Here is a 26652-nt window from a genome sequence, read left to right as displayed (position 1 = left end):
CAATAATAAAGCTTTATACTCCCCCTGCGCTCGTCTTGGTTCAGTTCTTCAGTGATGTCAGAGGAGTACACCTCAGTTCCAGCGCACATGCTCCATACCTCTGGTACTTGTCTCCTCGATTTCACTGAAGAGCTGCGCTCGTAATACCAGAGAGGTGTCTGATGAGACTCACCTCTAGTTAAAGGGGTTGGCTACTTCCAGACCAATACTGATAAACAAATGTACAATAAAAAGAGATACAATGTTCCAATATACTTTCTGTATCAATTCCTTTCGGTTTTCTAGATCTCTGCTTGCTGTCATTCATTCTGTTACTTCTAATGAAATTCTGACCATGGTAATGTGATTTACAGTCCATGGTCATGTGATTTGTGGCCCATGGTCATGTGATGAGCACACAGGTGCACAGCCAGGCGGTGTAAAGCAGAGTGATTTGGGACACTAAGTACAAGGGCATGTGGGTGGCCTAGTGTCCCAAATCCAGCCGACAGGTTCCCTTCACTATATCAGTATGTTACAGACATCACATTTCTATAGTTATATTTATGGGGTGTGAATAATTAGACCGAGTACCAGAAAGTCAAAACTCCAATAACTTTATTTATACAGGACATAATATAACAGATTGCTGGGGACGCATCTCCAGTGAAGAGCCGGGACGTTACAGACGGTTCTGGGGTCCGTTGCCAGATACAGATCTTCATTTAGCGAACAGGAATGAATTTCTCGTAGACTTCCGCCATGGTTCTCGGTTCTGGAGAAAGGAATATTGATCATGTGTGAGAATGAGGTGAAAGAAACATAACAGCAGCTGCACAAATCTCTCTGCTGGTTTGTTACAATGTATCAGTCTGTTGAGCTCACAGAGCATTGTCTAGACTGGATACAATTGTCTCCTCTGACAGCAGGACTCGCTACAATCTCGGATTCTGACGTCTAATTTGACAACGGCATCTGAGAGGTTAATTTTGTCACGAGTGGCATGGCCTGTCGTGCTTCACTCAGAGAGATGACTCCATTCCCTTTCTCACTCACACCCCCTCCCTATACTAGCCCTGCCTAATTAACTCACCCCCAACCACCCCATCCCATCATACTTACCTGTCTCCTTGATGTCGCCCAGCCCCCACACCTGTGCAACAGAGCTGTGCAGTAGCTGTATTGCACAGGCACGGGCGGTCGGACCGCAGCTTCTTGACGTTTGACAGAAGTGATATCCCATGCCCAGAAGATCTGAACAAGAAGACTGGTAAGTATGATGGGATGGAGAGGCGGGGGGAGGGGTTTGTATTGTTAACGTTCCACTTCTGGAAATGGAGCGTCACCAGAAAACGTGTCTGGGGCAGTCACATGACCGCCCTAGCGATCTAGGTAAATATAGGTTTTTTTGGTACACTAAATAATTTAGAAGGTAGGCAGAGGGGGAAGTGGGCGCCTTAAATTATAATGGTTTATCCTGGACAACCCCTTTAAAGGGATTAACCCCCCAAGAGGGGAGAATGGGAGGACCATTGTCCCGCTCACACTCATCCTGACCGCAGCCAGTCTGACTATAAGCATGACTGGTGGTGCACGGCGCGCCCAATCATGTCTTACAAGGACCCTGCACATTAATGCATTATATTGACTGTGTAATGCTTCATTTCTCCTTAGGAGGCGCTGCAAGGACATGGAATTCTTCAACAGACTGGTCCCAGGATCAGGACGCTCTAGCAAAAAAGCTCGTCCAGAGGTGAAGAGCTTCTACAACGCACGTACCCTTGTGTGGCAGGATCTCTGGGTGACGTCTGATGTAGTCGAACAGCTCACGGTCCCGCTTGGCGTACTTGTAATTCTCATATTTAGTCAGATGATACCCAATAAATACCCCAATGGTGGTAAAGAGGATCTGGCGGTGAACACCTAGTATACAGGAGGAGAAGAGCAGGGTGAGAGCGGTATACAATATAAGAGGAGGGATTCACACCAGAGAAGGTATATAACAGGAGGCATTACAGTGATCACTGCTGGAGAAGATATAGAATAGGTATATAGTAGGGTGGTATATAATATGGCAGGAGGGCTTCATGGTGAACTGGGGAAGATACAATTATACAGTGTTGGCCAAAAGTATTGGCACCCCTGCAATTCTGTCAGATAATACTCATGTTCTTCCAGATAATGATTGCAATCACAAATTCTTTGGTATTTTCTTCATTTAATTTGTCTTCAATGGAAAACCACAAAAAGAATTGTCAAAAAGCCAAATTGGATATAATTCCACACCAGACATAAAAAGGGGGTGGACAAAAGTATTGGCACTGTTTGAAAAATCATGTGATGCTTCTCTAATTTGTGTAATTAACAGCACCTGTTACTTACCTGAGGCACCTAACAGGTGGTGGCAATAACTAAATCACACTTGCAGCCAGGTGAAATGGATTAAAGTTGACTCCACCTCTGTCCTGTGTCCTTGTGTGACCACATTGAGCATGGAGAAAAGAAAGAAGACCAAAGAACTGTCTGAGGACTTGAGAAGCAAAATTGTGAGGAAGCATGAGCAATCTCAAGGCTACAAGTCCATCTCCAAAGCCCTGAATGTTCCTGTGTCTACCGTGCGCAGTGTCATCAAGAAGTGTAAAGCCCATGGCCCTGTGGCTAACCTCCCTAGATGTGGACGCAAAAGAAAGATTGATGAGAGATTTCACCGCAAGATTGTGCGGATGGCGGATAAAGAACCTCGACTAACATCCAAACAAGTCCAAGCTGCCCTGCAGTCCGAGGGTACAACAGTGTCACCCCGTACTATCCAGCGTCAGCGTCTGAATGAGAAGGGACTGTATGGTAGGAGACCCAGGAAGACCCCACTTCTTACCCACAGACAGAAGCCAGGCTGGAGTTTGCCAAAACTTACCTGAGAAAGCCAAAACCGTTCTGGAAGAATGTTCTCTGGTCAGAGGAGACAAAAGTAGGAAAAGGCCTCAACATAGAGATTACAGGGAAAAAGAGAAGAAGACGCCCCCTACAGTCAGACATGGCGGAGGTCCCTGATGGTTTGGGGTTGCTTTGCTGCCTCTGGCACTGGACTGCTTGACCGTGTGCATGGCATTATGAAGTCTGAAGACGACCAACACATTGTGCAGCATCATGTAGGGCCCAGTGTGAGAAAGCGGGGTCTCCCTCAGAGGTCAGGGCTCTTCCAGCAGGACAAGGACCCAAAACACACTTCAGGTCAGCACTAGAAAATGGTGGTGAGAGAAAGCCCTGGGGACTTGTAAAGTGGCAGCAATGAGCCCAGCCCTGAATCCCATAGAACACCTGTGGGGGAGGGGGAGAGATCTCTTGGTGGCAGTTTGGAGAAGGCCCCCTTCACATCTCAGGGGGGACCGCGAGCAGGAGCCAAAGAAGAAGGGTCTAAGATTCCAGCAGAGCCTTGTAAGAAACTCATTGCTGGTTAGCGGAAGCGGTTGTGCGCAGTTATTGTGTCTAAAGGTTGTGCTACCAAGTATTAGGCTGAGGGGGCCAATACTTCTGTCCGGACCAGTTCTGGAGTTTTGTGTAAAATGATCAATGATGTGACTTTTTTTCATTCTCTTTTGTGTTTTTTCATTGCAAGCAAAATAAATGAAGATATTACCAAAGAGTTTGTGCTTGTAATCATTATCTGGAGACACCGAGGATTATCTGACAGAACTGCAGGGGGCGCAATACTTTTGGCCAACACTGTATAGCACTATACTTACATTGGGGAGTCTGCAATCATATACCTGCAGTACCTGATATACAGTGCAGTGTATGTATATCAGCGAGTGCACCAATGCTGGGGGTCTGCACGCTGTATATAACACAGTGACATATAATATTGGGAGTGGGGAGGGCTCCGCAGTCATATACCTAGTATACAGTGCAGTGTATGTATATCAGGGGGTGCACTAGGATAATATTGGGGGTCTACACCCGCAGGACCATTGCTTCGTATATAACCGGGTGACATCTGATGACATCGGGGCGTCTCTCTCACCCGCCCGCAGCACCGGGTACTGGTTGATGGCGTTGTGCACGATGGCGGACATATAGCCCAGGAAGCCGAAGTACAAGGAGCCCCGGTTCACCAGGGAGGGCGGCGGTAACACCCGAGCCTCGTCCGGAATCCAGCCCATGGTTGTGCTGCCCAAGGACACCGGGGGACAACAATCAAGTGCGCACGGACAGGGGGAACGTTTAATTCCTTCCGGCTGGGGAACAGAGTGACTGAGCGGAGGTTCCGCCTGCAGCAGATCACGTGACCCGCTCCTTATTGTGGAGCCCCATAGAAGCCTCAGTCACACATTTAACCCCTTCAGGGACATGTAGTTTACTTAATTGTCCCCAGAAAATAATGTCAAAATGAAGTGTACAGCCTCATTACCCCAGTCACCTGTAAATTATATATTGAGCTTTCATACGTGTCATTTACGTAACGCCGTGTCGCTTACCCCCAGCAATAAGGGTTACACCTTAGTCCATGTTCACACAGCAGAAAGTAAAGAGGAATTTGAGGCGGTTTTCCGTCTTATGCATTTAGCAGAGTTCTGCTGCGGCTTTGCTCGCCGGTTAGTCGCAGATGCAATAATAAACCTGAGCATCGTGCCATGGATTCTAGAGCGGAATCCACAGCAAGATTGAGAAAAAACGCTTCTTTATATACCGTCCCTCGCTGTATGGGAGGGGAGATTTAGGCCAAATTTGCAGTCGGATTTTTAGGCAGAATCTGTCTCAAGCAGGACTTCTCTCTCTGCGGACTCAGCAGATTCCATTATAGTCTATGGGGTCCATGGGTAACCAGTTTTTAAGAAGGCTTGCTTTCGGAAAAACGGAGACCCAAACACAAATGTGAACCTAGCATCAGATATAGCACTACCTAAGGACTTGGTGGTTAAGTTCCCAGCTTATACCATACAACTGTCCTGGGTACAGCAGGATAGCCCCATATTCGATACGCTTCCCCAGGCTGCCAAAATTTCAACTCTATCTGCATGCTTTCACCCTGTGAACCGGCAGCTTGGCGTCGGCTCGAGCAATACAGTGACATAAAGATGAGCAAAACAGCAAGTAGAGCCACTGCGGCAGATTTCTGAAGACTGGCGTCATATCACGCCAGTCTTCATAATACCAGAGCAGAATAATTGTGACATATGTCATGTAGGCTTGAAAACTGGCGGACAAGACGTAATAAATCTGCCCCACTGCCCCTATACAAACACTGGAAAGGATGTTAAATTGTGCGATTCACAATGGGGAAAACAAGGTTTGATTCAGATGACCCTAACCTACATACCTACCTTCCTATCAGGCTGGGTTCTGGTGACACCCCTTTAAAAGAGAGTTCTGAGATATTTCTACAGCTGTTTCCTTAGAACAGGTCACATATCTGATCAGTAGAGTCAAACACCAGGGACACCCCACACCAGCGCACTGAATACCAAGCACTGCACCGTATCTAGTGCCATGGCCGTGCTTGGCATTGCAGCTCAGCCCCCTACACCGAAGTAGGACTAAACTGAAAAGGCGACATGAAAAAAAATGAATGTGACAGCACTGGCCTGTGATACAGAGTGAGGGAAAGCTATGGGGGCCCCAGGAATTGGACTCCCCATAAATCAGATACCTATCATTTGGAAAGGTTATTAGTACGTAATTCTTGGCAATTTCCTTTAACCCCTGATGTTAGTCTATGTACGAGAAGCCTTACAAAACCTCAGGACCATGGATGGTGTCTCCACTGATCAGTCATACTGGAAAGTTTTAGCCAAATGAACTTTTAACCAATGAACAGCCAAGCTGTGGAGACTCAATTTAGGTATAGATGGCGGGATCCCTGCAGCCACGTGACTACTGTCCAAAATCTAATGTGGGGTGAAGACGAGGAGAAAGCCCCTCTGCACATCTATGCGTTACACAGGCAATATTGATGTGACTCTTGCTATGTAATAATTCAGGTCACCTCTGGTGGCGCTGCAGTTGAGGGCCTCGATAGATGTTAGAATGCAGTGGGTAGTCTTACATGGATCCAGTAGGTGCCCCTGACTTAGTATAAGTGTCCACATCAAACCAGGGATAGAATCAGTCTCTACATAGACCACACTACATCCAAAAATGCCATGGCAAGGTTGTGTTGGCTAGGACGGGCACAGCTAACACTCCAAAACCCATGGCAGCCCCACAACACACTATTTTAACATGAACATCGTCCAGGCTTAAGCTATTTATGACCTAACCACAATATAAACCATGATTAACTAATCCGTGCAGGACCAACAGCCGGCCCCAGACCGATCAGCTGTACGGACCAACTGCTAGCGGAGGTCTTAATACACTATACTGGAACAGAAGCAGAAAACTCTGTCCCCCTTTAGTGTCCGGGTGACATCACTGCTGCTCATCTTCCACTGACATCAATTGGAGTTGATCTGCAGTGATGGCGTCTATACAGTGTATACAATGGGTGCCAGAATTGGCTTCATACAAGCAACTGGTGCAGGGTCCCGCTGTCAGCCTTCCCGCAGATTAGGAATTTATGCCATCCTGAGATTAGGCCAAAAATTGCTCAAACCTGGACAAACCCTTTAAAATAAAGCATGGCTCCAGCAGGTGGCGCTGCCTTGGCTCTGTTCTCCAGCCTATCACAGCTAACACACCCTCACCTTGGCATTTTTGGGAGTAGTTTGGTCCAAGTAGAGACCAGCTATGCCCCTAACCCACCCCATTTGATGTGGACACGGTGGGTGGTGTAACAAGAGGCAGCACTACCTACTGAATCCACCATAGACCAGGCAGTACCTTGTTTTACTCCATTCTAGCAAAGTAAATTGAGGACCTACCACCATGTACCCCCATAGATAGATTGCTGGCGTTTGGCAGGACATCCGGATAATAAACTGGGAAAGTACTGTCGGTATGGCTAAACCTTACAAGGAATACAATGCAAGGAATTCGGTCATGTAGGACTCATTTTCACCACATCTTCATCCCAACGCATGTTTAAATGGGTTACATGGCAGCTCTATTATGGCATACAGACCTCACACGGCTCTTGTAGGTGTCCGTGATTTAGGTTGAAACAGACTATACCCCATTCCCACCATCTTCTACACAACCAATCAGACACGGTAACATTCGTGATGGCAGCTACTGCCAAATAAAGTTTTTTTTTTTTCTTATATACAAAAACCTTTTTGCTGTTACATTTCACATGGTATAAAAATTGGTCTGTACAGAGTTATCCTTGGTCCACGGTAGATTTGGCATAAAGACAGACAGGTCCTCACTGGCGTTTCTTGCCAGTCGCTGCTGGTCCCGTGAAAGTGGAAATATAAAGTCTGATCCAGGAGTAGGCAATGCCCAGGGCGCAGTACACAGAGATCAGCAGTAGGGGGATGAAGGGCAGGCGCTGCTGCCAGGAAGTCAGCGGGTAAATGATCTCACATAGTAATTCCAGGGGGATGAGGCCACAGACGTACAGCGTCTCCGTACAGCTCAGGAGCTTCCCTTCTCTCCTGTAATAAGAACAAGAATTAGACATACAGGGCCCCTGACTACAAGCCAAAGTGTCTGCCTGTAGGCCTCTCCCTAATAAACTGTGCCACAATACAGCCACCCTTCACACTACCAAAGAATTAAAGGTTATTGTCTGCTGCCACCACTAGGGGGAGCTCACTGCAAACATTTCTCTAGCTCCTATTAAAGGGGCTCTATCAGGAAAATCATGCTGATAAAGGCTATGCACGCATATGTGGGGCTCTAAAAAGGCTATTCAGGCACCGTAAATGTTAAATTAAACTACCCCCCCCCCCCCGTTTTAAAATAACTTAAAAAAGAATGTTCTCTACTTACGGAACGTGCACGCTGGGCGGGCATTCAGGGTGCGCCGTCTTCTTCTTCCCCGCCTCTTCATCTGACGTCCTCCGGTCCCGTCCTCCTCCGGCGCTTGCTCGTGGACACTGATAAAAAAAAAAATAGCCCGGGCGCATGCGCAGTAGCCGTAGTAGAAGCCGCGTGCTACTGCGCATGCGCCCGGGTATTTTTTTTTATCAGTGTCCGCGAGCAAGCGCCGGAGGAAGACGGGACCCGAAGACGTCAGAGGAAGAAGAGGCGGAGAAGAAGAAGACGGCGCACCCTGAATGCCCGCCCAGGGTGCACGTTCCGTAAGTAGAGAACATTCTTTTTTAAGTTATTATTTTAAAACGGGGGTGTCACGGGATGGTTAGAGTCTATACTATAGGCAATGTGTAATATATATTTCATGTGGAATGTATTCTCTAACCTGTTATATACATCAATGTGTAGTTGGCTGATTAGGGTCTAGTGTGTTAGCACATTGTATGCAAATACCTCTAACTAGTGAGGACCAGTGAGGACAATGGGTGGAGATAATCTGATCAGTGTCTCCAAGAAGATGTTGGACGGTGCATTGTCCATAGTAGACAGGGAGTCTGCTCTCCTTGGTATAGGTGAGGGGGGAAGGATCTGTGACTCAGCCCTTCCCACCCACAGATAGAGGAAGTAACAGTTTAGTATATAGTTGTAGCTTGCAGTTAGTATGTGTTAGCCGGCCTGTGCACAGCTCTGCAGAGAGCCAGGACTTAGTTACAGGACCAAGGAACCAAAGTTATCATTGGATTGTGACTTCTGTGGACTTATTGTTATTACGGTTGATGTGACCGCCGCCGGCTACTAACTTTGTGGATTACAATAAATTGCTGTTGTCTCCCGACCTCTTGCGTCCGTGTTGATTCAAAAGACCTTCCGGAGGAAGACATATACCTTCGCTCCGTGACAACTGGTTGGCAGCGGTGGGATCAACAGCGGACAGCGAGATGGACTACAGCAGCCCAGCGATTAATGGAGCCACAACCTCAGAATACAGGAACTGGACTATGGCACGTCTACAAGTAAGGGCCCGGGAACTAAACCTGAGTTACCAGGGAAGAACGAAAGATCAACTGATCGAGGCACTGGAGGAGATGACCCTGCAAAGCGACCATGAGGAGGGCTGCCCCCAGGAGACAGTAGAGATACGGGAGTGGCAGGTACAGACCCAAAAGAGCAGATGGGTTGTTTTGTATGAGGAGGAATTGGCAGTGCTGGGGCTAGGAGCAACTGCAGAGCAAAGGAGTAGAGCGTTACAGAGGGCTCAGGAAACGGAGAAGGAGGAACAGAGAATGGCGCATGAAAAGGAAAGAATGGCGCATGAAATGCGAATGGCTGAGATAACTACGCGGAATTATAATCAAACGTCGGCCCCCAGCCCAACAGTGAGAGAACCACCATATGTCTCCCATAAACACTTCAAGACCTTTGATGAAGCGGCTGGGGATGTTGATGGATATTTTCAGGACTTCGAACACCAGTGCCACCTGATGGAAGTCCCAGAGAAGGATTGGGTCCGGTATCTGGTGGGGCACCTACGAGATGGGGCTGCGGAAGCTCTCAGAGCCATGGACCCTAGTGATCAGCGGGACTATGAGGCCATTAAAAGAGCGGTGCAGAAGTATTATGCCGTCACTCCAGAGACCTACCGAGTTCAGTTCCGCTCTTTGTCTTACAATGGGGGAAGCTCCTTCCACATGTTCGCCCACAAGTTGAAGCAAGCATGCAAGCGCTGGCTAGAAGGAGAGGAGGCTGTCACAGTCGATAAGATCCTCCAAGTCATACTTAAGGAACAGTTCTTTTCCCAGTGCCCCGCTGAGATCCGTGAGTGGGTGCTGGAACGGAACCCAGCCACAGTGGAGCAAGCTGCTTCCCTTGCAGATGAGGGCCTGACCATCAAGCCGCAGTGGAAGAGGTTGTTTGCAGAGGAGCGGAAAACTACCACAGTCCGCCAGACACCCTTCATCCAGCCACCCACCTTTCGTGCCCGGCCTCAGGATTACAATTCCCCCTCTACCCCTGCCCCAGCCCATCGGCCTCCAGCTATGAACAACCCTGTCCCTAGACAACGACCTACTGGAAGAATGCTAGAGCGCAGATGTTTTGGGTGCGGGCGGCCTGGACATTTGCAAGCTAGTTGCCCTGTTAACATGGGGGCACGGGCCACCGTGGCATCCCGGCCTATTCACTACCTGGGAACCACCCCTAGGACTGAAAGTTTGGCCCCATTTCCAGATGACTCCATGAATGACCCATCTGTTCCACCTCCAGGGGTCTATGGGATTCAGCCTTCCGCCACACATCCCGCAAACCTTCAGAGGAAGCACTTGCAGGAGGTCCTACTGGATGGCCGAACAGTTGTTGGATTCCGGGACTCGGGAGCTTTCCTAACGGTAGCGGACCCCCGAGTGGTTCGACCCGAGGCCCTAGAGGAGGGCCCTGGCCTTTCTATCGAGTTGGCAGGAGGTACTCGGAAACGTATTCCTAAAGCTACCGTGGAACTCGACTATGGTTATGGACCAAAACGATGCACAATTGGTGTGATGAGCGGGCTGCCGGCCGATGTTCTGTTAGGCAACGATGTTGGAAATCTACAGTGCCACTTTGTGGGAGCAGTGACCCGAAGCCAAGCTCAGAGAGACGCCAACATGGATCGACCGGATTTTTTGCCAGATGCCAGCCCTTCAACTCTACAACTTTACCATTCAGTACCGCCGAGGGAACCAACACCAGAACGCAGATGGGTTATCCCGGCAGGAGGAAATATGAGCTATAGAGACTGATGTGCATTCCCCAATTTACCTGTGTAGGCCAATTGTGTCATGCACATGTTTTGAGAGGGGGAGGGGTTGTCACGGGATGGTTAGAGTCTATACTATAGGCAATGTGTAATATATATTTCATGTGGAATGTATTCTCTAACCTGTTATATACATCAATGTGTAGTTGGCTGATTCGGGTCTAGTGTGTTAGCACATTGTATGCAAATACCTCTAACTAGTGAGGACCAGTGAGGACAATGGGTGGAGATAATCTGATCAGTGTCTCCAAGAAGATGTTGGACGGTGCATTGTCCATAGTAGACAGGGAGTCTGCTCTCCTTGGTATAGGTGAGGGGGGAAGGATCTGTGACTCAGCCCTTCCCACCCACAGATATAGGTGTAACAGTCTTAGTATATAGTTGTAGCTGGAGTTAGTATGTGTTAGCCGGCCTGTGCACAGCTCTACAGAGAGCCAGGACTTAGTTACAGGACCAAGGAACCAAAGTTATCATTGGATTGTGACTTCTGTGGACTTATTGTTATTACGGTTGATGTGACCGCCGCCGGCTACTAACTTTGTGGATTACAATAAATTGCTGTTGTCTCCCGACCTCTTGCGTCCGTGTTGATTCAAAAGACCATCCGGAGGAAGACGTATACCTTTGCTCCGTGACAGGGGGGGTAGTTTAATTTAACTTTTACAGTGCCTGACTAGCCTTTTTAAAGGCTATGCACGCATATGTGGGGCTCTATCAGCATGATTTTGCTGATAGGGGCTCTATCATTAAAAATCAATTTTTTCCTCACTACCATGTAGGAATAACCTTAAGCAAGGTATATAAGCCGTTTTTTGTTGGTATGCAAATGAGTTCACTCGCAGCACTGGGGGCGTCCCCAATGCTGCGAGAGATCTCTCCAGTGCTGCCTCCATCTTCTTCAGGAACTAGTCTTCTTCCAGCAGTGGTTTCAAACGCCTAGGGCAAAGCAGACTGTGCATGCCCGCCAGCCACAGGAAAATGGCTGCTTACACATTATTGTTAGCGGCCATTTTCTTGTGGCCAGCGGGCATGCACAGTCGGCTGCCTGAGGCCTAGAAGTTATTAGCGCGCCGGAAGATGATGGAGGCGGTGCTGGAGAGTTCTCTCACAGCATTGGGGATACCCCCAGTGCTGTTTGAGAGCTGAGGACTGCCCCCAGTGCTGCAATCGAACTCATTTGCATACTGGCAGAAAATGGGATTTTAACTGAACGGCGACGCAGAGAAGACACCTAAAGGTAGGAGAAGAATAGCCTTTCTTAAGGCTATTCCTACGTGGCAGGCAGAAAAAAATTCAGTTTTAATGATAGGATCCCTTTAAAATCACTAGGGGCAATAAAAATCGAAATTCCAAAAACTACCCCGTAGTGGCCGCTGCAGGATGCCCTCTATGCTTTGCAGAGATCTCCATTACGGGAGACTGGTGCATAAGGCCATATATTCTGTATTGCTTTCAGAACTTTTTTTGTCGCCCAGATGCTGCCCGAACATGTGATCTGTGAGGGGTCTGGAATGACAACATACGATTTGGGATCAGACAACTCCTTTAATGCACTATGGGCACTGACAAATCTGGACAGGGTGTATGGCCTGCACACAATTGGCTACAGCAGTGTGAATATTGTGATGTCATCGGTGCAGGATCGGCAGCACTGGATTACCCGAGAACTTGTCAGGCGAGTATTGGTTACTTCTTTATTCCATTTCCTACATATTAGTTTCTGAAAATCCCAGAAAAGCCCCTTTAATAACCTCTACATAGATGTGATTGTGTAAATCCTGTTACCTGAACAGAGCCTTCAAGGAGCTGAAGCTGAATACGGTGAAGAACGCCATCAGCAGGATCTTAATGGGCAGCTCTGAAAGAACAGAAACATTAGGGTTAGAGTCTGCACCCCAGTCCTCCATAGCATTTTACACCTGTCACTTCTATGGCACAACATAGGACTGAAGATCCACGGGATCCTGGTGAATCCACTGGTAGCAGCGCTCAATGGTCACTGTGATGTCACCTTTATTGGTCACATGACCTATTTGTAGCTCAGTCCCATTCATGTGAGCTGCAAAACTAAACACAGCCACTACACACTGTACAGCGCTGTGCTTGGTTCTCTTCAAACAGCTGACTGGTGGGGGGCCCAGGTGTCAGACTCCCGGCCATCTTCAGTTAATAGATTGTCTTACAGATAAATCTAGAAATTTCCTTTAACACCCCACATGCAACTTGGGGAGCAAGCACTATAAATCCTATTCTCTTAGGGTCAGAGTATGCAGCTACAGTAGAACGGAGGAGAGGTGAGAGTCTAACCTCAGTAAACTCCTCAGGGGCGGGGCACAGTGAATGACCAATCAGGACAAGTTTTATAAACGTTTGCTTAAATTCCTAATAGAGAGAGATTACAACACCAAGAAGGAAAAGTCTTGGAGCTCTGGAAAGCCAAAGATGGATAAACAAGTTATCGATATGTAAAAAAGGAGAAACAGAATATTCAATATGGAGTGTGAGCGCCCCCCCGCAGGAATCCCTGCACTTATACACCGTGGCATGTTATCAATGAAGTTATAATGGAGGTCTGAGGAAGGTTCTGCCATGCTTAACCCTTTCCCGCCGATGGAATTTTTTGATTTTCGTTTTTGACTCCCCTCCTTCTAAACCCCATAACTTTTTTATTTCTCCGCTCCCAGAGCCATATGAGGTCTTAATTTTTGCGGGACAAATTTTTCTTCATGACGCCACCATTATTTATTCTATATAATGTACTGGGAAGCAGGAAAAAAATTCAGAATGGGGTGGATTTGAAGAAAAAATGCATTTCTGCGACTTTCTTACGGGCTTTGGTTTTACGGCGTTCACTGTGCAGCCAAAATGACATGTCCCCTGTATTCTGTGTTTCGGTAAAGTTCCAGGGATACCAAATTTATATGGTTTTATTTACATTTTGACCCCTTAAAAAAAATCCAAAACTGTTAAAATTTTTTATTTTCTAAAAGTCGCCATATTCCGACGGCCGTAACTTTTTTATACGTGCGTGTACGGGGATGCATAGGGCGTCTTTGTTTGCGGGGCCGGGTGTACTTTTTAGTTCTACCATTTTCGGAAAATGTTATTGCTTTGATCACTTTTTATCAGAATCAAAACAGGGAAAAAACGGCGGTTTGGCACTTTTGACTATTTTTCCCGCTACGACGTTTACCGAACAGGAAAAATATTTTCATAGATTTGTAGAGCGGGCGATTTTGGACGTGGGGATACCTAACATGTATGTGTTTCACAGTTTTTAACTACTTTTATATGTGTTCTAGGGAAAGGGGGGTGATTTGAACTTTTAATACTTTTTCTATTTTTTTTATAAAAGAAAAAATATATATTCTTGTACCGTGTTAGCCAGTGGATATGAAATGAAAGAAATTTTCTGAGAGAAGTCCTCAGTAGTTGATACCTTTTTTTAATGGCTAACTCAAAAAGTTTTTTGATGACATATTTCGAGCTTTCAGGACTACTATAAAGGTCCCTTCATCAGGATGGTATAACACAATGTCTGAAGGTAGGCATATATATATATACACAGAGAAATGGAGTGTTAGATGCAAAATAGATGGAAAACAGAACATAAACAGTTTTAAAAAAAAAAAAACAAAAAAAACACATATATCAGTTCACAGGAAAGTTCTCTGGGTTTATGGCTTCTTTGATCAGTGATGTGTTGTCTAGTGGTTATAAAAGGCCATAAAACCCTGGGCCCTGTTTAAACCTTGTTGGAGAGTGCGAAGGGTCGTCATAAGTTTAAATTCCCATATGAGGCGATCTTTTCTGTCTCTGAAATTCCCCCTTAGTACCAGGATCTTCATATCCTGGGTCATATTATGATTTTGATTACAGAAGTGTTTTGGCACAGGGAGGTCCATTCTCTGTTCTCTAATCGTATGTCTGTGTGAGTTCATCCTCATCCTAAGTGACTGTCCTGTCTCGCCTACATACAGGCCCTCATTGATATTGTGTACTAAGTGTCCTGAGGGCCTGTATGTAGGCGAGACAGGACAGTCACTTAGGATGAGGATGAACTCACACAGACATACGATTAGAGAACAGAGAATGGACCTCCCTGTGCCAAAACACTTCTGTAATCAAAATCATAATATGACCCAGGATATGAAGATCCTGGTACTAAGGGGGAATTTCAGAGACAGAAAAGATCGCCTCATATGGGAATTTAAACTTATGACGACCCTTCGCACTCTCCAACAAGGTTTAAACAGGGCCCAGGGTTTTATGGCCTTTTATAACCACTAGACAACACGTCACTGATCAAAGAAGCCATAAACCCAGAGAACTTTCCTGTGAACTGATATATATGTTTTTTTTTTTTTTTTAAAAACTGTTTATGTTCTGTTTTCCATCTATTTTGCATCTAACACTCCATTTCTCTGTGTATATATATATGCCTACCTTCAGACATTGTGTTATACCATCCTGATGAAGGGACCTTTATAGTAGTCCCGAAAGCTCGAAATATGTCATCAAAAAACTTTGAGTTAGCCATTAAAAAAGGTATCAACTACTGAGGACTTCTCTCAGAAAATTTCTTCTATTTTTTTTCACTTTTTTTTAATTTTTTTTTTTTTTCATTTATTAGACCCCCTAGGGGTGTTGAACCCCAGGGGGTCTGATCACTAATGCAATGCATTACAATGCTAATGCAGCATTGCAATACACTGCAAAAAAAAAAATCATCCTTTCTTTTGCAGGCTGCATAGACCAGCCTGCAAAAGAGAGAATTTGCAGACAAGCCTGAAAGCCTTGTAAAGGCAAAATGGCGGAGCCCATGTGGCGCCGGGAAAATGGCGCCTCCAGCGCCTTTGACCGTGGCGCCGGAGGGGTTAATGCCTCTGATCGGTCCGGGGACCAATCAGAGGCCATAGAGCCGGTTGTCTACTGTTTAAAGCAGTAGACACCCGGCGGCTATGGCGGCCGCCTGGCTCCCGGGCAGTCGCCATGGTTACAGACCCAACATGCGCCGTGCTATTACGGCGCATGTCGGGAAGGGGTTAATGAACTTGGGCACAAAAATGATCAGGATTGGCCAATAGCAGCTCCTTGGCAAGCAATGAGGATGGGTGACAAGTCCATAGATGATGCAGGCCATGGTAGTAAATTTAGGCCACGCGGATTTACAGTGGCACAAGCAACATGCGGTCTGGCCCTGTGCTCCTGGGAATCTATGGAGATATGGCCGTGCCACTAGGTCACTGACCAAATCAACAACGCCAAGCTGGTAGTGTACCTGACTAGATGGGTACGGTTACCATACATCGTGCAACCGGACACCATAACCCTGGCAATAGGACCAATAGTATATCCCCTTGTGAGGGCCTCCATGATGTTGCCCACTTGGACACTGAGAAAAAGACTAAAGCGAGACTCATCGCTGGAGAGGACAAACCTCCATTCCTGGACTGCAGGAATAACTTTACCTTGTAGGGTGAAGAGCAGAGGAAACAATGAGAAGTGCCCCGCAGTAGTCAGAATCAGATACGTCCCAGCATCCTTTGCACTGTTGACCGCCAGTAAGCTGAAAAAACATCCAAAAACATTGCACTGGTAAAAACATACAAAAAAATAACATATATATATATATATATATATATATATATATATATATATATATATATATATATATATATATATACACACACACACACACACACACACACACGTTACTTGTCCCTCTTACCTTAAAGGTAGAATAGCCAGGAGGATCGCCTTCTCATGTACATGCCAGCCAAACATGAAGGAGCCGAGGGCGCAGAGGATCAGGCAACGCAAGAAACCGTGAGGACCCTGGGGTCTAAACCACAAACACAAAACCGATGGCTGGAAAATAGAAAGGCCAAAACAGTTGGATCTGCAAACTTCAGACACTAAAGGGGATTCTTTGTTAGATAAAAGGGAACGTAAAAAACAAACAAAACATGGCTACCCTCTTCAAGAAACAGCGCCACAAATTCCCACAGGTTGAGCCTGGTATTGCATGTAAGCTCTATTGAAGTGAAGGGGCTGATCTCAGTCTCCCATTGGAAACAATGAAAGGCAGAATTGGGGCAGAATTTCTTATAATTTGTAGGTGGAAGTCTCCCCAAAATCATTGTTCAAGGGGTTGGTCACATGGAGGAACTTGACAGTATTAAAATAAAAAAAATTCTGTCATTTTCTAGTCTACTTTGTTTCTATTCTTCACCATTTTCAAGATCTCTGCCTCCTGTTAGTAAAAGGGAACCATTTGTACAGACCATACTCCTAGTTCTCACAGCTGAAGGTTTGCTACAGTTGTATCCAGCGTAGACAATCCTCTGAGCTAAACAGCCTGGACTCCCAGACCGATGCACAGTCTCTGTAATGTTACATTGTAACAAACCATCAGCACGGAAGAGGTGTCCAGCTGATGTGTAACCCAGGGTGCGGTGCCACTTCATAGATTACCCGAGGTGGTCGGGAGATACAGATAGCCTGGGGTTTGGAGAGAATGAGCCTTGTATTCCATCACAGTATTAATTGGGAGTAACCCTTTAAGCCTCTGGGCATAGACAAGATGTCCCCGTTCACTAACAGCAAGCAAAGATCTTCGAAAAAGTGAGACTGAAATATAAAGGATATGAGAAAGTTGCAGAGATTGAGGCTATAGTTATACATAAGCAGTAGATCCCTTTAAATGTGATCATCTTGATTGAAGTTCCCCTTTAAGAGTAATACTAGGCAAAGGCAATGAATAAAAGGCAAGTGTGTCCCCCTACTGGCAGTCTGCTAGTATAGTCCAGTCTGTACAGGCCCATTCCTTACCAGTATGGATATGACCGTGAAGATTAAAGTCACCATCGGTGTGATAGACGGCAGGACGCTGTGCTCAAACTCCTGGACTAAACCCCCCGTCATGGACCCCGTCTGAACCGAAGCCGGATCCAGCAGCTGCATCTTAACACCTGCCATATAGGAAGATATAATGGTTATAGGGTTGTCCAGGCTTAGAAAAACATGGCTGTATTTATTTATTTATTTATTTTTTTTTTTCAGTGACGGCACCACAGCTATCCTCAGGTTGTGTGTGGTATTGCAGCTCTATTCATTTCAGTGTAGCCAAGATGCAATACCTGACAACCATGGACAAGTGTGGCAACGTCGTCTAATCCTGGTGCAGGCATTTATAATTTATCACGTGTCTACACATTTACAGTTCGGGTTTCTGGGAAAGCTGGGTGATAACCCATTTGGTGGCAGCTCAGAAAATGGCTACGATATAAAAGTCAGTTTAACAGGATTCCAAATCCTGTTTTTAGGAGACCAATATGTCCGCCATTATAGCTCCTCCCACTAGGTTTGTCACTCAGCTTTCCCAGAATCCATTCCATAAATCAGGACCTAAACAAAAACATTACAAATTTTTTGTTACCTTTTACAAAGCAACTGAATCGTCGAGGGCTGCAGGGGTGACCCTATAGGATGTAACCCAGCTTTCCTAAAACGATGAACACTACATGTGTGTAGTAAGGAACAAAGGGAACTGTATTTGGCCGTCAGGAGTTGAGGAAAGCTGGGTAGCAACCCCAGTGAGGGCTGTGACACCAACTGTATTGGTTGTCACCCAGCTTTCCCAGATACAGGTAGAACTATTTTTAATAGGAGGAGGATTCAAGGACCCAATACAAACGTGGAGTACGGCTTATTACACTTACCGATAACGGACAGGGCTTTGTCGGCGGCGTTGTACAAGGCCCAGAAGTTGGGAGCCCAGTACGCGTGGCAGAGGCCTCTCTTAAAGGGGAAAAGCCGGGAAAGGACCTGCGGAATCTGATCCTATAAAAGACAGATCAGAGATTAGTATAATTAGCCGCCATCTTATAATCACTCACTTCCGTCCCTGTCCCAGGAGCACAATCTAATTTCCCCATTTAACACACTAGGATCTACAAGTCGCACATCCCCCTCCATGTCACCAGGTCAAACACTGGACACGTGTCCTGTGCCAAAACTACCAGATAGGACTGAAGGTGCCAGCACAAAGGGGTTAAGTTTATTGGATCTGACTGGATGCTCCAAAGACAAAATGGAGGACGGGCCCCCTTTTGGTTAACCCCTGTAGTGCTCAAAACATGAGTTCCCCCTTAAAAAAAAACACATGAAAATGGTTTAAGAATCTAATTTCCAAATTGAGATTGTATAGCTTAAAGTGACAGGCCTAAAGCCTGAGGCTGCACTACTGAGATCCTGAGAACATCTGCGTTGCAATGGAGAACACAGCGCAGCTTGAAATCGACCTCCACATTAAATTTTTACAAATATATAGAAGTATCTGCCGATAGTCAAGGCAGGAAAGACGTAGGCCATGAATTACATCAACGCAAGAGGGAGGAAGTTACCAAAACGGTCCAAGAAAAACTTCATAGCATCCAATCACAAGACGTCTTTCATGTAACCAGAGCTGCTTTGACTGTTTACTATGAATAACAAGGAGATTTATTCTTCTAGGTAGTTCTGAAAAGGGAATGCGTTTTCAACTTCTTTCAGTAGTGCAGCCTCAGGCTTCAGGCCTGTAACTTTGAATGATCATTTCATCCAAAACATTCCTCCAAAACTTGGTTATTCATGATTTTTTTACCCTGAAAAACCCGTGATATCTGGCCGCAGTTTTTTTAATGGAGTTTCAGGGGTGGAGAGAGGAAAAATTCTGGGCATTTAACCCCTTAATCAATAGCAGCTGGAGCATTTAAGGGGGATCACAGGGGTCCAATGCCTTTACATGGAAGCTGGGGGCTTACTGAAGGGCTGCCTTAGTTGGGTCATATCAAAGACAAGGCCTAATAGAGTCACATAATGACTGCTAGTATAATGCATTGGCGTTCTAGATATTCCGTATTACCACAACACAATAGTAAAACGTACCTGCGGTGTTGGCAGAGGATACATACCAAGTATATATAGGGTCCAAAGGAAACCGCAAAAACGAACACAACTATGATGGCCAAAGCGAGGAAACGCAGGAAACTGAAACTTCTCCAGCGGACAGATCCATCTGTGGTACAAGACAGAGAAGAGACTCAACCATGGGCAGGGAGGACGTGACATTATGGCGGTCGCACCTTCACCAGCACTGACCTGGATTATTCGCTGTGAAGCAATAAGACCGCAATAGGTAGATGCCATACGCCGGGGCGACGTACAGGTAGATGTGTTTGAAGTTCAGGAGGACGGCGAAGAAGAGGGCGCTCTCCAGGTGTCTCCGCTGCCAAAGAAAAAGTCGTAAGGTCATTATCACATTCCAACCTCTGAATGGGGTTTTGAATATGGACGTGTTATCAGGGCGTCCTCCAATAAACTGAGCGCAAGAGGTCCTAGGGCCAAACCCCCCCCCAAAAGAAGCACATTGAAATCAACATATGGATAAGTTGCGTTCTTGAGAGTGATGAACATGTTCTTTGGACTCTGCCATAACTCAAGAGACCTTAAAGGGGTTAACCACCATATATCCTATAAAGATTCTACATGTTCTCTGTACAGAATCATCATCTCTCGCTCTGGAGGACCAGCCCTGTCCTGCACTACACTGACAACCCATTAATGTAAATGAACACTGTAATGCTTCATTCCTCCTGTGGGGGTGCTGCAGGGAACCTGAACAATTGCTGCTGGCTACATATATTTCAGCTGATCACTCTGGTTGCCAGCAGGAGGAAACTTTGTGATTCGCTCATGGTCTAACAACCAGCAAGTGCCCAAGCCAGAGAACCCCTTTAATACGGCATTTAGAAATGGGTTTTCTAATCAACAGAGTCTCATTAAAGGGGGTGTTCATGAATTACAGGGGTGGATACCAAAAATAAAACCAAGCACAGGCCTACTCACCTGTCCCCGGCACTCCGCTGGGTCAGGCAAGAGGAGAGTATCACATGACCATGTAGACCAATCAGAGGGAGTGAAGTTACTCATCACCGATTCCTTACCACAAACCACTGTTTAGTCTCAGCCATCATGTGATCCTCCCCCACTTCTGGCACAGAGGCTGCGGCCAAAAAACTGTGGCGGAAACACATTGCAGATTTCTCTGCAGCACTTTCAGCCCTTATACCCACGGAGACGTTGCTGGTTTTTGTATAACGGACATGCCGCGATTTTCCAAAATGTGGTGGTTTTTGAAATTCTAGGTTTTCCATTGCAGATATTTTTCTGCCATGTGTTGATGGATTAGCCAGAATCCCATCCACTTTGGACAATATAGAAGAAATCTGCAGGGACTATGCAAAACATGGCTGCACCAGGGCTCAGATGGGGGGGGGGGTCGTTCAGGTTAACGGAATGTGGAAGCCCAATAGAATGTGTGCTGGGTAAACATTGTAGCCGTAATATTACCTGAAACATGCGAGCGATGGACAGAAGCATGATCCCCGACAGGAAGCCATTATACTGGAAGTGGATATCTAAGAATACACTCAGGATGGGAATAACCAGGCAGAGAGGCAGATCCCACCGTCAGGACTGGGTCTCCTAAATCTTAACTTGTGGCCTGTGGAATTTCCAAAAATAGCCAGATCTCAGAGATGGGACCGACATCTATAAGAGGTTTATGATGTGGATCATCTGCGGATTTACCTTACATGTCTGAGATGGAATAGCCTTTTAGAGAAATTCATATAGCACTACACATATTATGGCATTGCTAGGTGGGGCAACCTGCGGGTCAGAGGACTGCATCACCTCTCCAGATAGGTGCTTGTCCCACAGGTTGGACCTATTGCACATTTATGGGAAACCTCACAACCTACATACAATGTGTGTTTGTATACAGATAGAGACAGCCGCTAGAAAGGATACGATCTACAATCAGGAGCCCGAAGTTCCAGAGAAGGAGGACGGCGAGGATGAACGACGGCCTCTCCAGTAAATCCCTCCGATCTTTCTTCCCATTGATGCACTGGCAGCACCTGAATCAAAAGTACAAGTTATACAGCAGAGCAAGATGTAGGAGAAGGACTGGACACATGATGGAAACCAGATGAGAGTAGGGAGGTAAAGGTCAAGGTGGAGGAGACACCAGAGGGCAAGGAGAGGACAAGGTAAAGCCCCAGGTATGTGGTAGGTGTGATATCTGGGGGGGAAGGCAGGGCTCTGATCTGATCAGGCCAGGAAAGGTAAGGACACTAATAGGAAGGACTGGTGCAAAGGACAAAAATCTAATGGACCCCCATTATGGTTAAGGCGCTACCTCAGGCTTCATTTGTGTCCATTCTAGAACAAAGGGAAAGGAGCGGGGCAAGGTGAAGACAGGGGAAGGGAAAGGAGCGGGGCAAGGTGAAGACAGTGGAAGGGAAAGGAGCGGGCCAAGGTGAGCACAGTGGAAGGGAAAGGAGCGGGCCAAGGTGAGCACAGTGGAAGGGAAAGGAGCGGGCAAGGTGAGCACAGTGGAAGGGAAAGGAGCGGGCAAGGTGAAGACAGTGGAAGGGAAAGGAGCGGGCAAGGTGAAGACAGAGGAAGGGAAAGGACCGGGCAAGGTGAAGACAGAGGAAGGGAAAGGACCGGGCAAGGTGAAGACAGAGGAAGGGAAAGGACCAGGGCAAGGTGAGCACAGTGGAAGGGAAAGGAGCGGGCCAAGGTGAAGACAGTGGAAGGGAAAGGAGCGGGCAAGGTGAAGACAGTGGAAGGGAAAGGAGCGGGCAAGGTGAAGACAGAGGAAGGGAAAGGACCGGGGCAAGGTGAGCACAGTGGAAGGGAAAGGAGCGGGCAAGGTGAAGACAGTGGAAGGGAAAGGAGCGGGCCAAGGTGAAGACAGTGGAAGGGAAAGGAGCGGGCAAGGTGAAGACAGTGGAAGGGAAAGGAGCGGGCAAGGTGAAGACAGTGGAAGGGAAAGGAGCGGGCAAGGTGAAGACAGAGGAAGGGAAAGGACCGGGGCAAGGTGAGCACAGTGGAAGGGAAAGGAGCGGGCAAGGTGAAGACAGTGGAAGGGAAAGGAGCGGGCAAGGTGAAGACAGAGGAAGGGAAAGGACCGGGCAAGGTGAAGACAGAGGAAGGGAAAGGAGCGGGCAAGGTGAAGACAGTGGAAGGGAAAGGAGCGGGCAAGGTGAAGACAGTGGAAGGGAAAGGAGCGGGCCAAGGTGAGCACAGTGGAAGGGAAAGGAGCAGGGCAAGGTGAAGACAGTGGAAGGGAAAGGAGCGGGGCAAGGTGAAGACAGTGGAAGGGAAAGGAGCGGGGCAAGGTGAAGACAGTGGAAGGGAAAGGAGCGGGCAAGGTGAAGACAGTGGAAGGGAAAGGAGCGGGGCAAGGTGAAGACAGTGGAAGGGAAAGGAGCGGGGCAAGGTGAAGACAGTGGAAGGGAAAGGAGCAGGGCAAGGTGAAGACAGTGGAAGGGAAAGGAGCAGGGCAAGGTGAAGACAGTGGAAAGGAGTGGGAAAGGTGAAGACAGTGGAAGGGAAAGGACCGGGCAAGGTGGGGGAGGAAAAGACCAAACAGAGAAAAAATAAGCCAAGGGAATAAGTGGAACACAAGCGCCACTAGACAGAAGGTGATGGAGGAGAAACTAAAGGCTTGACAAGGAAGAGGAACATCCAGGTTACAGAGAGGAATGAAATATTACAACACATAAGAGTATGGGGTCTGTCTGCACTAGGCAGGTACATGTCCGCCGGGCCCTTACTGTCTGGTGGCGTAGATGAAGAGGACATCGGTGAGGATGACGGAGAACCTCTGGAACAGGACGGTGTTCTGGCTGGCGTAGTTCAGATTCTCTACTTTCAGCATTTCTGGATCAAAATACTGAGCCAAATGGGAGAGCGTGTACTCAAAGGACGCAAAAAGCGGGGGGTAGTCCAAGGTCCACTCGGAAGTTGCCTGGAGAGCAACGAACAATCGGACACACGATAAGCGGCAAAGATCACCAATGTACCACAAATCTCAGACATCACCTCAGGGCGGCCAAGAAAAACATGACAACTGATTTTAATTACTTTACTTCTAGGCTGCGATCTGATGGCCTGAAGTTATAGGCCCGAAATCCTGCGGCTGCACTACTGAAATTCTGATGACAACGTCAGACGTGAAGCATGGTCATGGCAACGATGTGAGAATCCAAATCCTTACTCACATCGATGACTACACCTAAGTTTTGGGTACGTTTGCAGACATTGGTGTGAATAGTGACTCCAAGACGATAAAGCACCTGACCTCTGCGGTCATCAGAATCTCTCGGTAGTGCAGCCTCAGGCTTTGGGCCTGTAAGTCAACATGAATGTTGATATGTGATGAGGAGAAAGCATGGACTTAGGGCGGCCATATTCCTCAGTAGTCCTGTTTCTGTGATCGGGGTCACCATAGGGGTGAAGCTTGTGATAAAATGATGCACATTTTGGGGCGCTCGTGTCTACTTACCTCATAGTACCACCGAGATATGGGCAGACTATGGGTGATCGCCAGCCAGTTTCTATGGACCTCGAAATCCGTGGAATGGCTGCGGAGTGAATATAGTAGTGAGTAGTCATGCATAAGTGTTACACAAGCAACATATGGCAGTATTACATGGGCTGTGCAGCAGTAATAATTGGGCCTTATGTGGACTATATGGCAATATTACTTGGGCATTATAAGTAATACATGGGCTGTATTATCTGCACCCCATATCGGTGTATTAAGTACGCTATAGGTGGTAGTATTACTTGGCCACAATATGGCAGTCGTATCCAAATAGGTTCTCCTCAACTACCTATCGTCACTTCCTTCCACTGGGGATTTGCATGTGACGAACCAAGTGGTTCAAACCCTGGACCAGCACCCGACCCCTGGGTTGCTACAACTCCTCCCTGTTAGTTCCCTTTATCATGGGGGCTGGTTTAATTCATGAGTATAATAGTAAAACCAGACCCCAAAATACGGGTAACACACAGGAGACGGAGCAACTCAGGGGCCAGGTGCTAGTTCTGATCATGCGACCCACGGTCAGAACTACCCCGGGACCCCTAGGATGTATACAAAACCCTGGAGGTAATAAGTGAGGGAAGAGTCCCTGGAGAGTGGTTTATGGTTATATTATTACCGTTACATGGAAGTCCTATAGGGAAGTATTATGTAAGCTATATATACACTAGTATTATGTGGGTACAATATGGCACTATTACATAGGCGATGTATGATTGTATCAATGTGTGGGAACACTATAGAACCATTATGTAGACTGACTATACACTGGTATACGTTGGGTACAATAAGATGGTATTTCGTAAGCTATTTGCTAGTATTTGGGTACTATATGGCTGTATTACATAGAGTATATAGTCTTGAATCATTTGGATACAATATGGCAGTATTACATAAGCTATATATGCTAGTATTTGGATACAATATGGCAGTATTATATAAGCTATATATGCTAGTATTTGGATCTAATATGGCAGTATTACATAGGGTATATAGTCTTGAATAATTTGGATCCAATATGGCAGTATGACGCAAGCTATATATGCTAGTATTTGGGTACTAGATGGCTGTATTACATAGGGTATATAGTCTTAAATCATTTGGATACAATATGGCAGTATTACATAAGCTATCTATGCTAGTATTTGGATCCAATATGGCAGTATTATGTAGGCTATACTTACTGTGAGATTGTACCCAAATGACCAACATTATGTACGTTATATAGCTCGTATTATTTTGGTGCAATATGGCAGTATTCTGTAGGCTATATGTGCTAGTATCAATTGGGTACAAAATTACAGTATCACATTTGCTATATATGCTAGTATTATTTCAGTACTATATGGATGTATAGCGTAGGCCAAATATACTAGGATTATTTGCTTACACTACAGCAGCATTGTATAGGCTATGTAAGCTAGTATTTGAGTACAATCTGACAGTATTACGTAGAGTCCATACAGTAGTATTTGGGTATAAGATACATAACAGACTATTAGGAAACTACAGGGTTATACGGCATTGTATGGCAGGATTAGTATTTCTGTATATTGCAGTATTACATGGCCTGTATACATTGATGTATTGCACTGGCCAGTGTATGAGGATTGCTTGTGGTGTATATAGGGAGGGGGTCTGCACTGACTACAATAACTGGTAGATCTGCAGAAGGGGGCACATACTTTCGGCCATACTCTCTAGGTCTCCCATATGTCTGCAGTGTATGACAGCTGAGCGGTGAGCGCCCACATCACACAAGCCAGCTCTACCTCTTCCTGCACAGCAATGCATGCTGGTACTTGTAGTCCCCTCTCCCATCACCAGGCTCCTTACTAGGTCGGGATGAGGAGACATTTCAGCAGGGACACCCCGAGCGCCAGCGGCACAAACCACCCCCCATCCCCGGCCTCCGAGCTCCGCTGTCCGCTCCCCGCGTGTCTGCCGGTCACCATCTTTGTACACCCGGGCAATACAAGGGGCCGCGCCCGTGACGCCATCGTGACGTGTAGGGGGCGTGGCCTGGGAGGGAGAACTAGTCGCCGCGCTGTAGTCGGGATATATAGCTGCGGCCGGAGCTGGGAGGGACTGTATAGGTGGAAGGACCTGGGGGTGTGGCCTGCAATATACTGACTGTATAGGTGGAAGGTCCTGGGGGTTGGGCCTGTAATATACTGACTGTATAGGTGGAAGGACCTGGGGGTGTGGCCTGCAATATACTGACTGTATAGGTGGAAGGTCCTGGGGGTTGGGCCTGTAATATACTGACTGTATAGGTGGAAGGACCTGGGGGTGTGGCCTGCAATATACTGACAGTATAGGTGGAAGGTCCTGGGGGTGGGGCCTGTAATATACTGACTGTATAGGTGGAAGGACCTGGGGGTGTGGCCTGCAATATACTGACAGTATAGGTGGAAGGTCCTGGGGGTGGGGCCTGTAATATACTGACTGTATAGGTGGAAGGACCTGGGCGGTGTGGCCTGCAATATACTGACAGTATAGGTGGAAGGTCCTGGGG

At 46.8% G+C, this 26652-nt stretch overlaps 2 protein-coding genes across 3 annotated transcripts; both read right to left on the bottom strand.

Moving 5' to 3' along the window:
* Positions 1–580: 580 nt before the first annotated feature.
* On the bottom strand, positions 581–4213 carry NDUFC2 (NADH:ubiquinone oxidoreductase subunit C2). The gene is made up of 3 exons (XM_075266227.1): positions 4001–4213; positions 1759–1902; positions 581–754 (listed from the first exon to the last, which is right to left on the bottom strand). Exons 1-3 carry the CDS (start codon positions 4137–4139, stop codon positions 705–707), a joined length of 333 nt encoding a protein of 110 aa, XP_075122328.1. The 5' UTR covers positions 4140–4213; the 3' UTR covers positions 581–704.
* A 2982-nt stretch (positions 4214–7195) lies between these two features.
* On the bottom strand, positions 7196–26074 carry ALG8 (ALG8 alpha-1,3-glucosyltransferase). 2 transcript variants are annotated; one of them, XM_075266246.1, is made up of 13 exons: positions 25971–26074; positions 24093–24171; positions 23362–23555; positions 21545–21654; positions 21083–21150; positions 19832–19958; positions 19645–19748; positions 18412–18532; positions 17522–17661; positions 16419–16558; positions 16159–16256; positions 12473–12545; positions 7196–7514 (listed from the first exon to the last, which is right to left on the bottom strand). In XM_075266246.1, exons 3-13 carry the CDS (start codon positions 23463–23465, stop codon positions 7283–7285), a joined length of 1317 nt encoding a protein of 438 aa, XP_075122347.1. In that variant the 5' UTR covers positions 23466–23555; positions 24093–24171; positions 25971–26074; the 3' UTR covers positions 7196–7282. The 2 variants fall into 2 exon arrangements, with proteins under 2 accessions (XP_075122347.1, XP_075122348.1); XM_075266247.1 differs by having other exon boundaries at positions 25907–25988.
* Positions 26075–26652: the final 578 nt, after the last annotated feature.

Source organism: Leptodactylus fuscus, chromosome 2 (assembly GCF_031893055.1).
Source record: "Leptodactylus fuscus isolate aLepFus1 chromosome 2, aLepFus1.hap2, whole genome shotgun sequence".
NCBI lineage: Eukaryota > Metazoa > Chordata > Amphibia > Anura > Leptodactylidae > Leptodactylus > Leptodactylus fuscus.
The sequence above is the reverse complement of the archived record's forward strand: the minus strand, read 5'-3'. Positions and strand labels throughout refer to the sequence as shown.

Bases quoted from the DNA above. Each gene is read 5' to 3' on its own strand.
- NDUFC2 (XM_075266227.1), bottom strand. From the start codon at position 4,139: ATGGGCTGGATTCCGGACGAGGCTCGGGTGTTACCGCCGCCCTCCCTG. The intron at 1,903-4,000 runs GTGAGAGAGACG...CCTGTATACTAG, and splicing joins GTACCCGGTGCTGCGGGCGG to GTGTTCACCGCCAGATCCTC. The intron at 755-1,758 runs GTACGTGCGTTG...TCCTTTCTCCAG, and splicing joins AGAGATCCTGCCACACAAGG to AACCGAGAACCATGGCGGAA.
- ALG8 (XM_075266246.1), bottom strand. From the start codon at position 23,465: ATGCTGAAAGTAGAGAATCTGAACTACGCCAGCCAGAACACCGTCCTG. The intron at 18,533-19,644 runs GTATGTATCCTC...TGTCTTTTATAG, and splicing joins TTGGACCCTATATATACTTG to GATCAGATTCCGCAGGTCCT. The intron at 16,257-16,418 runs GTAAGAGGGACA...ATGTTTTTTCAG, and splicing joins CTGGCTATTCTACCTTTAAG to CTTACTGGCGGTCAACAGTG.